This window comes from Delphinapterus leucas, chromosome 10, assembly GCF_059928025.1.
Source record: "Delphinapterus leucas isolate spDelLeu-1000000601 "Yukka" chromosome 10, BTC_Dleu_Yukka2, whole genome shotgun sequence".
In the NCBI taxonomy this organism is placed as follows: domain Eukaryota; kingdom Metazoa; phylum Chordata; class Mammalia; order Artiodactyla; family Monodontidae; genus Delphinapterus; species Delphinapterus leucas.
The window spans coordinates 21,895,993-21,910,609 of NC_143138.1; the positions used below are offsets into that span (position 1 = coordinate 21,895,993).

At 42.8% G+C, this 14,617-nt stretch overlaps 1 protein-coding gene across 1 annotated transcript; it reads right to left on the reverse strand.

Annotated features, from left to right (window-relative positions):
* Positions 1 to 1,764: 1,764 nt before the first annotated feature.
* ZSCAN31 (zinc finger and SCAN domain containing 31) lies at positions 1,765 to 12,395 on the reverse strand. The gene is made up of 3 exons (XM_022562140.3): positions 5,988 to 12,395; positions 5,027 to 5,177; positions 1,765 to 4,511 (listed from the first exon to the last, which is right to left on the reverse strand). The coding sequence occupies exons 1-3, from the start codon at positions 6,366 to 6,368 to the stop codon at positions 3,736 to 3,738; spliced, it is 1,308 nt and encodes a 435-aa protein (XP_022417848.2). The 5' UTR covers positions 6,369 to 12,395; the 3' UTR covers positions 1,765 to 3,735.
* Between the last annotated feature and the right edge of the window lie 2,222 nt (positions 12,396 to 14,617).

The window sequence follows — 14,617 nt, forward strand, 5'->3', positions numbered from 1 at the left end:
CAAGCCTGGCTCTTCCCTTCCATTTCCTAGCCCCACCCCATCCTGCCCCCGACTTGCCCCACAAGTGAATTTCATCTGGCGATCTGAGGAGCAGCACCGAGAGACCCAGAGAAAGGGTCGCCTGCATTGCCTTACCCCTGAGAGCTCCACACACCCGCCTGGCCTTCTTGTCTTTCCACTTGGGCACAGAGAGGTGAAGTAACTCGTCCACAGCAACACTAGTGGACACGGACAAACCAGAGCAGCGCCCTGCTACCAAGACACTCAATCTCCCACCCCGCGGCTTTCCCCGCCCTTCCTTCCCATCAGGCTCTAGTTGCCTGCGGAGTGCCTGCACCTGGCCACCCTCACTCCCCGTGTCTCCCACCCCACATTAACATCACCTGACCTCCAGGAGTCTATCCATTTCTTCCTCTTGTGCACCAACAGGGTATGTGCACCACCCCCTCTGCCAATACTTTCAGGACACAGCTAGTCACACAAAATAATTACTTGACAACTACTTATGTGGCAACACCTATGTTTTCTAGATAAGGAAGAATAATAACTTTCCAGGCACGGAAACAAAGTTTCTGGATGCTTAATAGGAAAGGGCACTAGACAGAGAGTCAGTCTCAAATACAGACAACTGTCACCTCCCAGGCATGCGACGTTGGGCAATCACTTCATGTCACCAAGCTCAGTTAACTCAACTGTAAATGTGAATGGTAAATACCCACGCCTTGCTCTTCTCTGGGTGATTGTGAGGATCATCTGAGAAACCCCATGGGAAAGCTTTTTAGTCTATACCCTGAGGCCTTTTCACCAGCTGGTCCCACTTCCTGGATTACCCTCCCAGGTAGCACTGAGCTGACTCCCTCATCTGCTCTGTATCTTAGCTCAAATGCCTCTTAACGAAGCCTCCCCTGACCACCCTAGATAATGAAACCTCACTCCTTTATCCTGCTCCACTTTCTTCTGTTTCCAAAGCACTGTATCACCTATATATTACACTATATCGTTTATGTATTATACTTACTGTTTTTCTCAGGCAGGGTTCTCTGCTGTGTCCCAAATCCCTGCCGAGTGGCTGAGTGCCCTGTTCACTGCCTGAACTTCCCTTCTTCTCTAGGTGCTCCGCTGATCACAGGCACTGAAAATCCTTCATGACACTGTCAATGAGGCTGAATGGAGGGGAGTGGTATCAGCGCCTATAACACTTTGGACTAGATTGATGAAAGAGAAACTGAAAAAAAACTGCAACATTCCCAAATTCTCCCTTCAACTTTCTCTTTGCTGCAGGCTCACCCTATCAGGCCCTCTCTTCTCCCCCGTCTCTCCCTTCCCGTCTCGAGGCCTCTCCTCCCCTTTGCTTTTCTCCTTTACTCCTTGGGCCTCTTTTGTGACTGCTTTCTCCTCTGTGAGCTTTTCTTTGCCTTTCTGGGTAGGTGAGAGAGGAAGGGGCTGTCTGAGCACTGGGGTTGGAGTCTCAGAGAGACCAAACTGAAATTCAGTGATGAAGGTGAGTGTGGTCTGTAGTAGCAGCCTAGATAAGGACACGGCGGCTGAGACTTTGTCCCTGTGTCCTGAGATGCTCAGGGAGCACAGGGAGGACTACAGGTCTGCACTGTGCTCTAAACATGCAACAGCTGCTTTCCCCTCACCCCGGGAGCTCGCGTGAAGGGGAGGGAGGAGGCAGAGCGGAAGCTCTGTAGCAGCGGCTTTTTCCTAAAGCAAACGTTTACAGGAACTGCTTAGACTTCCCAAGTAAAGATTTGGCTGAATCTGCCTATGCTAGAGCAGAGAACACTGCCTGGTTTCCCAAACCCACCTCAGCCCACCTGCCCATTGCACTTCTGGGGCATCTCACTCCTCTGGGGGTGGGGTAGGCAGTGGGGAGCACAGGTATAGGGGCAACATGCTGAGGCAGAGGTTGCAGGTGGAAGAAGGATGGGAAGGAAATGGATTTGCTGGCACCTCTAACTGATTACAAGGACCATCAGGACTGTCTGGGGCCTTGATACTCAAAGTGTGTTCCATGAACCAACAGCATCAGCATCACTGGGAGCATACTGAAAATGCAGATTCCTGGGCTACCTTCTGAATTAGAATCTGTATTTTAACAAGATCTCGGGTGATTTGTAGATACTCTAAAATTCAGTAAGCACTATTCTAGGGACTTCCCTGGTGGTCCAGTGGTTAAGACTCCATACTTCCACTGCAGGGTGCATGCGTTTGATTCCTGGCTGGGGAACTAAGATCCCACATGTCACGCAGTGCAGCCAAAAAAAAAAAAACAAATTCAATAAGCACTATTCTATGTAGTCTGCATTTAGCCACTGTTCTATTTACAAATGAAAGGGTCAAGGAATTTTAGAGTTTTTTGGTTGTTGTTATGGTCCCTAAGCTATAAGGAAAACCAAATATATATACATATGCATATACATATACACACACATATATAGACTTCTTTAACTTTTTAAAAATAGACTTTGAAGACATATTTAGTACAGTATACTTTTAGGTTGAACTTTTATTTCCTTGTGAAATTCTGATTCAGATTTTGACTGTGGAGAAAAGTATAATGAGACTGTCAGCAGAGGCATTTAACATTCTATTTCGTTCAAGCATGATACTTACAATTCCACCTACATTCATTAGATGGTATTATTTCTTTATGTAAATCATAGTGCACGTTTATTGAGAGTTATGTTTTCAGTGCTTTACAAGTTTGTATTAATTTATTCTTATGTTCCCTATGAGAAAGGTACTCTTATCCCCTATCTTACAGACAGGGAGACTGTAGCATAGGGGCATTTAATTAAACTGCCCAAAGTCACACAGCTCACAGATGGAAAGGCAGGTAATGAACCTACACAGTGTGGTGCCAGATTTGTGTGTTTAACCCTGACAGTAAATGGCCTGAGAAAGCTGTACTCCCCAGTTAAGCAGCAAGCTGCCCGAGGTCAGAGGCTCCTTTTCTTGATAGAGTCTCAATGATGCTGCTCGCAATGGCCCTCCAAGTTGCTGACTAGCCTTCAAAAGGCAGTGGCAGAAAAGGCTATGAATAAAACTGGCACACTGCAAAGGTTTTAAAGTATCATCTTATTCGTTATTTATAACAAAAATGGAAACCTTAATATGGTAATGACCTGCACTGGGAATTTGGAGTTAGATATCAAAATGGGATATGGATTTCTAAACCATCAAATAGGTTTCACACCATGGGTAATGCTGCTTAATAAATGAGTTTGCCACCCATTCCGATGAAAGCAACAAAGAAATCATCCATTAAATTCCTGGGGAGACTGTGGCAATGATTTCCTACGGGAATGGGAATGATTCTTATTCCCCCAAATCTTAATTGTGTTTAAAATGTCACTTTTACAAAAAAAAAGGGCTCATCTCTGAATATCTTTTGAATGTACCCAATCTTAAAAAAAAGTATACACAATTGCTAGTCATTTAGAGTTATTCAATATTAAATATTACTCAATAATGGCCCCTCCATACCAATTTATCTCCAGGTAAGATTTGGTCCCTTTAAGAGAAATTGTTAGAAATGAACCAACGGATAGGGAAGAAGGAGGTTGCCAAGCAACTGCCAACAGTCATCCACCCAGGAGACAGCAGCACTTGGTCTGCAGAAAAGCCACACACTCCAAAGCAAAATAAATTTCATAAGAGCAAAATTATCCACTTGAAAATCTTACTTTCCAAGATCACCTCATTTAGGGGCCCTGGTGGTCCATGGGATTAGTCCAGTTTGGCAACAGTATGGATTCTAAAATGCCTAATGAGGTTGCAATGATGACTGAAGGCTTTCCCACACTCATCACACTCATACGGTCTCTCTCCAGTGTGGCTTCTCTGATGCTTTATAAGGAGTGTTCGCCTACTAAAGCTTTTACTGCACTGACTGCATTGATAGGGTTTCTCACCAGTGTGGATTCGGAGGTGCTGGAAAAGCCCTGCATTCTGGCTGAAGGCTTTACCACACTCATTACAGCGATAGCGCTTCTCTCCAGTGTGTATCCTCTGATGCTGAACAAGGTATGAGCTCAGGCGGAAGGCTCTCCCACACTCTTCACATTCATATGGTTTTTCCCCTGTGTGGATCCTTCTGTGTCTAATGAGGCCATTGCTGGCACTGAAGGCTTTCCCACAATCCTTACATTGATAGGGTTTCTCTCCAGAGTGGCTCCGCTGATGTTCAACCAGGCCTGACCTCTGGCTGAAGGTCTTTCCACATTCTTCACATTCATATGGCTTCTCCCCAGTGTGGATTCTCTGGTGCTGAATGAGAACTGAACTCTGAGTAAAGCTTTTCCCACATTCATTGCACCTGTGACGTCTCTCTCCAGTGGGATGTCCCCTCTGCTTTTCTACCTTGCTCTCACGTTTACAAGTTTCTCTGTACTTAGAATCTAAAGGAACATCTCTTTGGAGTCTGCTATTCTCAAAATGTCCCGTTTCTTTTAAGACTTCTTGTTTTGATGCCAAGTCCTGGTTTTCAAGTACAGTTTCACCATCTAGAATAATAAATAGATCAAACAATGTCATCTCTTTCCTTTATGAAAGAGTATAACCACAGGATGGGGAACAGGAAGATCCATATCAAGCACACATATTCTAGGAATCCAAAGAAGACCTAAATGGAGATATTGAGACCAACAGAGTAAGGGGTCATCAGCACCTGCTGAAATGGCTGGAGGGGGTCACCCAGAGAAGGCGAGGCTTCCAGAGAGGATGTACTTAAGCAGGCACTGTGGAATGCTTACTAGGAAGCAGGAACTGTTCTGTTTTATGTATATTAATTTATTAAATCTTCAAATGACTCTTTGACTCCATATTATGATTATCTCCATTTTTACAAATGCATAAACTGAAGGCACAGGAAGGTTACTTGACCTGCCCAATGTCACACAGCTTCTAAGTGGCAGTGCTTAAATTCCAACCCAGGCAATTTGGTGCCAGAGTCCACAGTCTTTACTACCCTATACTGAACCACCAGAGATCCCCTGAATGGACCTGTGAAAGTCCTTACCTTGTTCTCCAAATTTGTGGGGCCCAAAAGATTCACATTTGAGCTGTGTCACCATGGACTGAACCTGGAGAGCTGTTGATTCCTGCTTGGCCTTCAAATGCACTGCATCCCCTGAGAGCACTTCAGAATGTCCATGTTCACAGTCTGGGGCCTGAAGGCAGGTAGGTATATTTGGGTTCATAAGAGGAGGATTACAGGAATCCAGGCTAATACTCAATGAAAGAGATCATATGGAACCATATGAGACATTTGTAGAGCAATGGCACAGTGGAAGACCCAGAGTTTAAATCCACACCCAAAAGCAGAAGGGGGAGAACAAGAGTGGCCCAACGTGATATGGTGGTTTAAAATATGTTTATAAGTTCTTTGATGCTCCTTCCATTAATTCCTCTCTCCTTGAGTGAGAGCTGTACTTAAAATGACTCATTTCTACTGAATAGAATGTATGGCAGAAGTGACGGTATATAACTTCTGAGACTAAGTAGTAAAAAGGATGTGGTTTCATCCTTATTTTCTCTTTCTCTATTTCTCTGTCTGTCTCTTGGGGAAGCCAACTGACATGTTGTGAGGACACTCAATGAGCCCTAAGGAGAAACCCATATGGTAAAGACCTCCCGCCAACAGCCAGTGAAGAACCGAGGCCCCCTACCAACAACCATGGGAGTGAGCCATCTTGGAAGTGGGTTCACCAGCCGTAGTCAGGTCTTCAGAGGACTATAGTCTTGGTTGACATCTTCACAGCAACCTCATGAGAGATCCTCCTAAGTGGCTCCCAAAACCCTGACTCAGAAACTGGGAGATAATATTTGTTTTTTCAAGCCATTAAAGCTTAGGGAGGTGGGTAATTTGTTACCCCGCAACAGAGAACTAATACATGAGGCTATGGCCAACCAACCTGGGTCACCAAACTTCACCCTTCGTTTAATATTCTGTGTCCAGGAGCCTATCTTTCTCCTCTCACCTGGTTCTCTGGCTCACTTAGCTCTCGCTCCAGATCTTCAACTGCAGCCACCGCCTCCTCCCCACTCTCGGGATGGTGCTTCTGCACCCAGGCCTGGAGCTCCTCGGGCAGGATGGTCAGGAACTGCTCCAGCACCAGGAGCTCCAGGATTTGCTCCTTGGTATGTGTGTCTGGCCTCAGCCACTGATGACAGAGTTCCCGGAGCCGGCTCAGTGCTTCCCGGGGACCAGGAGTCTCTTGGTAACAAAAGTGCCTAAAAAGTTGGCGGGAGGCCTCCTGGCCAGAAAAGCTGTTCTCCTTAAGGTAGGTTCCTTGGTCCCAGATAGGGTCTTCCTCCACCTTCACAATCTTAAGTCCATCCTGTTCCCCTGTTGAAGCCATTCTGGGATTAACTTAGAAGGGCTCACTCCAGCCTGAGGCAGAGGGGTAACTGATTTAAGATCCCCTGATTTAACCTTCTTTAGGAGGATGTACCTGATGAGAAAAATATGTCTTAATGGAAATTAAAAAGTAATGGGGAAAAAAAACAAAGTATAAGAACAATAAATATTATGCTATCATTTATGTTAATAAAAGGTATATATAGTATTTTACTTCTGTACGTTTAGAAATTGGAAGAAAAGGCATATGGCAGAATACATTACTGACCCCAATTCTTCACCCTTCCCTGTAGACATGTACTTTGTTGTGCCCTCCCACTGTGATTCTGGGCTCAGCCATGTGACTTGACTTGGCCAGTGTGTTACTAGCAAGTGTGATACAAGCTAGACTTGAAAAGTACTTGTGTGATTGGGCTTGCTTGCCCTTGCCTGCTACAATTACTAGGAGGATATGCTGGCTTTCAGATGATAAGAAACATGCAGGACAGAGCCAAATCACCCCAGAGGGGCAGATGAGACCATCCTAGGTCAGCTAACAGCCAGCTAATCCCCAGACATGTAAGTGAGCCTAGCTGAGATTTGCAGAGCTGCCTGGACGATTCACAGCTGACTGCAGATATACAAGTAAGCCCTACCCCTATCAGCTGAACCCCAGACTCATGTGCTAAATAAATGTTTATTGCTATATGCTGCCAAAGATTTGTAATTGTTACACCACATTATTATAGCAATGAAAAACTAATACAGAGGGGTGGCCTCTGGGGAGGGAACTAGGTAACTCAGAATAAGACAGGAAGGAAAATAATACTGTCTGTATTTTTTCTGATTGTTGAGCCATTTCAAATAAAGTACTTATTCTAAGAAAATAAACAAATAAATAAATTGTAGTGATTTAAAAGTCTCATAGTCAGTATATGGTAGTTTTAGGGGAAGAACAGGACATATAAAACTAGCCATAATATCAAATGATGAGTGCTATATAGAGGCTTCAACAGAATATCTAGGGAGTGATGAGCAGGAAAAACATAATTCTGACAGGGTATGGAGCAGTGAAAGAATGTGGCTTAGGGGCAAGTACATTTGAATTAGGCCTAAAATAACGAACAGAAAGTTGTCAGGCAGAGAAAGGGTGATGGGAGGAGATTCAACATGACAGGCCAAGCAGACAACAGAATCAAAGGTATTTAAGGTTACACGGCACAGTGACTCTAAGGACAGGCAGGGGGTCCTGGTGGCTGAACTACAGAGTATAGCGTGTGGGGAGAAAATGCATGACAAGAGATAAGGTTGGAAAGATGCATTTCATCGGAATAGAGAACAACCCTGAACTCTAGGCTAAGATGTTTAGACTTTACGATATGGAAAACCGAGGGTCATCAAGGTTTTTATTTCACTGTCATAGAGTTAGAGCTGTATTTTAAAGGAATATTGAGTAAGATTCAGGAGGAAAATGGTAAGAATATGCTGTAGGGTTGTGGCAGTTTAAGTTGGCAGGTTTAATGGTGGTTACACGGATACAATGTTTACTTTAGCGGTGGAATTTAAGTTTTATATATGGCTTTAGTCCTGTTTTTTTTTTTTTTTTTTTGCAGTACACGGGCCTCTCACCGTTGTGGCCTCTCCCGTTGCGGAGCACAGGCTCCGGACGCGCAGTCTCAGCGGCCATGGCTTACGAGCCCAGCCGCTCCGGGGCATATGGGATCTTCCCGGACCGGGGCACGAACCCACGTCCCCTGCATCGGCAGGCGGACTCTCAACCACCGCGCCACCAGGGAAGCCCTTTAGTCCTGTTTTAATAGAATCATTAAGGTCTGAGAGAACTGAGAAAAGTTTCTCAGTTATACTTTATTGGGGGAAAATGTATTTATCCCATTCATTCAAATATCATGTGCCTACTAAATGCCTGGCATAGTGCGGGCACTTAGGTCAAAGCAGTGAAAGGGAACAGACCTGGTCCTTGCCTTTATGGGATTTGCAGTGGGAGAGACAGACTTTAGTACAATATTCACATCAACTTATGTTGTAGTGTTAAGAATAGAGAGCGTTACAAAGATTGTGGGTCTTATTCTTTGTCCACATCCAGCATCAACTCTAATTTTTTACTCCTTACTGCAGCATCTGGGTATCAGGTTTGTTGAGTCTTCAGTCCAGGAAGACTTGTAAGCCTGAGAATTCTTATGAATTTACATTGGATTCCACTATTATTAAAAATGTGGCAAAAATTGTTCTGTGACTATAGGCTCTGAACCTGAACGCTACTGAGAAACCATGGTGATCAGGTTTTTCTCTTGAGTACCACAGGCAACCCCTCACAGACCCAAAGCCCCAGGTGGGGCAGCCTCTGCATTCGCTGTGCTGCTCTCCCCACAGTTGGTGGACTTAGGATTTACCTCCTGATCTTGTGCCACCATGAACTCTGTCTTTATCCCTGTTTTCTGGATAAATAAGTGAATTCTCCCTATCTACGTCCCTTTTCCTTTCATCAAGCCATGGCAAGGGCAGGGAAGGGAGAAGGCAGAGAAAATGCACTCTTCCTATTCTCCCCTATGCCACCACTGCTCCCAGGATCTGTATGTGTTACCCTATGTTACCAGCTAGTCCTCCCTTGTCTCCTGTCTCCTCTCCCACCCATGTCCCAACCTGCTACAGATCCCAGACGCCTCTTGTACTTGATACACCTCTGATAAACTGAATGGACTGAGTTTTTTAAAATCATCTTTAGAGAAGCACTGCAAGGTAGAGACTAATGTTCAAATCATGTGGCCTCTCTAAAATGGGACTGACCAAAGCACCCCTATCACAGAACTGTGATAATTATATAAGGTAATGCATATAAAAAGCTTAGCATGGTACCTGGCCCATAGCAATTGCTAAACATTAAAAAACTACCAGGTATTATTAGCAAAGCAGTACTAATAAGTTGAATATCCTCTTTTTATAGAGGAAATAGACCCAACAAAATAAACCATTGAATTCACAGGCCAAATTCAGTAGACAGTTGAAAATCTTGGAAGAAATATTTTCTGATGCTAGAGGCTTCAGTGGACTTCCACACTCATGAAAGGGGATAGGAAAAAAAAAAGACTGTAGGCTACTGACTCAGGCTACGGCTTTATCAGAAACTATGGACCCAGGGGCCAAGGGACAGGACCAGTCTCATCTGCAGTAACTAAGCCCTGAAGCTGCTGGCCCCATACTAGGTCTGCCCGCCCTAAGAACTTCTTGGGGCAGCAACACTCAAACACTGGGTGTAAGTCCCAGAAAGGGTCTTAAATATAATAAATATAATGCTGAATGAAGAAGAGAGAGAAATCTAAAACAGAAAGCTGCCCACACAAAATAAACCTACAAACTAAATTCCAAAATGCATGAATAACTCTAACCCTAAGAAAAATAATCAACAAATCAGAATAGAAATTCACTTGGACTATAAAGTTCATTTTATAGTCCGAGGAGTTTTTTAAATAAGTGATTTTGAGAAATACATGAGATAATGAAACCAAAACAGGCAAAAAATGCAACATTGGGTAGATATAAAAAAGGACTAATGAGAAATCTTAGGATTTAAGAAAAAACTTTGACATTTAACATGCATTAGAGGATAAACAACAGAACGGACACAGCTGAAGAACAACAGTGATTTTTAAGACAATACTGAAGGCTTTACTCTGAATGAAGCAGAGATGAAAAATATGGAAGAGCAGTTAAGAAGAGAGAATATTTCATATATATATATCTTCTTAACTGCTCTTTCATATATATACACATATATAATAAATATATATACATACTATATATATAAAATGTTAAGAAAATACAACATTAATATACAGGAGCTTCAGAAGATGAGAATGTAGTCAATGACTGAGAAATAATAGTTGAGAAAAAAAATTAAGAATTTTTCAGAAATGAAGGCCTGACTTCTCAGATCAAGAGAGCACACCTAGACATAATATAGTAAAACTGCAGCCTATTGAGGATAAAGAGACAATCTTAAAACCTGCCAGAGGAAAAGAGACAGATTACCTACAAAGGAAACACAGCAAAGTGCTCATTAATGGAGTCCAGAAGGCAATCAGAGTGGGGAAATGACTGTGAACACAGAATTTACTCCCAGCCAAATATAAATAAATAGAGCAAACTGAAGCCATTTACAACCCACGAACCCTTCCTAAGAGAGTAACTGAAGAATGAAGTTCAGCAAACAAAAGTGAACTCAGAGAGAAGGTATGAAACAGAGGAAACAACATAAGTCCAAAAACTGACAAAATATGGCAATAAATTTAAATGATTATGGGAAAAAAAACCTCCTGTAAAGTAATATATTCATTCACATGTAAAATGATGTACATAAAAGGTTATTTACTGTAGCACTGTTTGTGAGGCAAAAGGTTGGAAACAACCTAAATGTCCACCAATACGGGACTGGTTAAATAAATTAGAGTAATCCATATATTGGACTACTACTATGCAGTTTTTAAAAATGAGGAAGCTCTTTATGTACAGATATGAAAGCACTGGCAAGATACATTTAGTGAAAAAAGCATGGTGAAGAACCACTGTGAAAAATATTACCAGTTGTATTTAAAAAAGGGAAAAAAAATATATATATATTGGATACCCAAGCAACATTACCTGTCTCTGGGGATGGGAAACATCCCAGAGGGAGCAGGCATGATGTGGAATGTTTCAATGGATAACCCGTATTACATTTTTTTACATGAGAATGTTTTACTATGCAAAAGGGGAAGAATATAAAACTAAAATTCTTTATAATAACAAGATGTGGTAGATGGTCAGTTCAGTAGAAAGAGTGTATTAAGGCCCTTGTTGTCAGGAGAACAGAAATACTGAACAGACCTCATTTAAAAAAATTCTAAAAGTAAATACACATCTTATAATTTAAGGGTAAATCAGCAAGGAATTGGAGCAAATGGAACTCTCATACATTAATATGATAGTTTAATGGGTACAACCACTTTGGAAAATTCTTTAGAACTATCTCTTAAAGCTTGAGAATAAAAAAAGTTCTGCAGCTGTGGTATCAAGTAGCCCAGAACTGACGTAAATGGGAAGGAAATCCAAAAAAGAGGGGATATATGTATACGTACAGCTGATTCACTTTGCTGCACAGGAGAAACTAACACAACATTGTAAAGCAACTACACTCCAATAAAAATTAATTTAATAAAATAGCCCTGAACTGGTCTGTTCAATCAATCAACAATTCACTTCAGAGAACATGTTTTTGTAAGTCCATCAATTAGTGGCAACCCATAGCTTTTGAAAATCATCCAATCTGTAATGACTTGTTCCAATAAACACAGCTCTGAGAGCCAACTAATCAACAACAGTTTGTCCCATGAAACCAAGCCCCCAGAGATGATGTCAGCCCACCGAACTCCATGCTTCTCAAAATGCCTGTGTAAGAGCAGCAATCTCTTCTGTACCTAGTGAGGTGTTCCTAGTCAGGATCTCTCCAGCTCTCTTTTCATTTCAGGTATTGAGTGATGGTCTCATCATTCTTTGACAAGCTGAACGTATGTGTACGCCATGACCTAGTAATTCCACTCCCGGATATATACCCCAAAGAAACAAGTGCTTTCGTCCACTAAAAGCTAAAACTACAGGAATGTTCAGAGCAGCTTTATTCAAAATAGCTCCAAATTAGAAACAACCCAAATGTCCATCAACTGCAGGATAAACAAACAGTGGAACTGTGGTAGGCAGAATTCTAAGATCGCCACATGATCTCCGTCCTCTATGATTGTCATCATGTCACTTAAGATTGTTAGTTTACATGATAAAAGGTGTAATTAAGATGTAATTAAGGTACCTATCAGTTGACCTTAGGAGAGCTCTAGGTGGGCCTAACCTACTACATAACTCCTTTAACAGCAGAGTTTTCTCTCGCTGGTAGCAGAAGACGAAGTCAGAGATTTGAAGCATGAGAAGGATTAGATACACAATTGCTGACTTGCTGATGGAGGGAGCCACCAGTAAAGGAATGCAGGCAGCCTCAAGAAGCTGAGACCAGTCCCACAGTGGCAGCCAGCAAGGAAAGGGAGACCTTGGTTCTACCAGGGACTTCAGTTCTACAATTGAAAGAAATTAAATTCTATAAAAGGTTTAAGACTCTTGTATTTTTAAAACACAGTCAGTAAATTTAGTGCCATTTATATTAACCAAAGATTTCCTATTTGATTTCCTCTGCTATCCTGGCTTCTGGCTGTCTTCCAAAGAGAACCAGTCTCTGTGTTGCTAGAGCTTTCACTCTAACGGGGAAGACACTGAGTTATCAAATAAATGGAGGACCTATTAAGACAGGATGGTGAGAGGTGAGCCCTTAAGAACAAAAAGGAGTGAGCCCTGCAGAGTAGAGGTGGGGGACAGGGGGAGAACTGTTCAAAAGCCCTGAGGCAGGGCACGGTGTGGTCAAAACAATGAAAGGAGGCAGAGTGCCTACAGCCATGTGAGAGGAGAGTGGCAAAAATTAGGCTGGGGGCTTCCCTGGTGGCGCAGTGGTTGCGAGTCCGCCTGCCGATGTAGGGGACACGGGTTCGTGCCCCAGTCCGGGAAGATCCCACATGCCGCGGAGCGGCTGGTCCCGTGAGCCATGGCCACTGAGCCTGCGCGTCCGGAGCCTGTGCTCCGCAACGGGAGAAGCCACAGCAGTGAGAGGCCCGCACACCGCAAAAAAAGAAATAAAAAAAAAAATTAGGCTGGTAAGACAAGGCAGATCATGCAGGGCACAGGAGTTTATTTTTTAATTCTAATTACACTGAAAAGCCACTGAAGGCTTTTAGGAAGGTAAGTGACAAGACTGGGTTTACGTTTTAAGAAGCTCTGCTACTGTATGGTAGGCGAGCTGAGGGAATGAAGGTGGAGGCAAGAGAGTGGAAGCAGAAAAGGCAAAAGTTGAAAGCGTGGTGGTGGAGGCTATTGCACTGGATCCAAAAGACTGCCACTTAGGTATAATGTTAATGTATTCATCAAATTAATTTAACTTTGAAAAATACAACTGAAAGGCAAAACAGCTTAACTTTTGTTTGAAAAAAGTGCTACAGTCTTCGGACAGATATTTATGGAGCTGTGCTAAGAGCTGGGTATACACAGGAGTTTATAACTCATGGAGATAAAATTATAATAGAATGAAATAAAAGCCATAATCTCGAAGATGTGCATAAGGTACACTCCTGGAGGAAGTAGGACAACTCATCCTAAATTCAGTGCATTACCTGTAACCCGCAAAGGAATTCACTTCAAAAATATTTACTAAGTGCCTATTACGTGTCAGGCAGCAAATACATGATAAAAGAGTGATACAATTGCAGAATTTGATGTGTTCTCATCTCCCTAATTGAACTAAAAAAATTAAAACATGACGTGGCGTAAAGAGCGTTTTCCTTTCTTTCCCCGGCAGCGCCCCGCGGTTTGCGGGATCTTAGTTCCCTGACCAGGGATTGAACCCGCGACCCCTGCGATGGAAGCGCGGAGTGCTAAACACTGGACTGCCAGGGAATTCCCGAGCGTTTTTCTTATTAGCTTCAGCATATTAGCATATCAGCACAACGAAGAGATAATGAAAAGCATAAACCACCTGTGTCGCAAAATAAATTCCAAAGGAAAACTGATCACAAAGGCAAGGAAAAGAGGAACAACTTAAATACCACAAGGAAATAGGCAAATCCGGAAATTAAGATACTCTACGGGACGATTCGCAAGTCCTTCAACCAGGAAATAGGATGGGAAGAAGGGAGGGGAAGGATAGGACTGTTTTAAATTAAGAGACTTAACTACATGCTTCGAATGGTCTTTAATTGGATCCTAGTTGGTACAAACCAACTGCAAAAAACATTTGTAGGACAACGCGGGGAAATTTGAATATGAAGCAGGTGTCAGGTAATACTAGGGAATGCGCTTAGGTTTAGTTGGGTGTGTTGATACTGGGGTTATGATTTATGTATGTAAAATGTCCTTAATTTTCAGAGATGCACATACGAAACTATTTAGAAGTGACAAGTCATGATGCTTGTAATTTATTTCGAAACATTTAAAGAAAAAATAGATCCGATAAATACTGTATAATGTTAACACTTGTTAAATAAAAGTGATGGGTATATACGGAGTCGGGCTTTTGACAGAGAGCGAGACTCCCAGTCGGACGCTCCTCCTCCACCTCCCCACATCCGCTCAAGACCACAAAGCCCCGCCTGGGCAGGGGCGGGACCTCCTTCTACTCCACTGGGG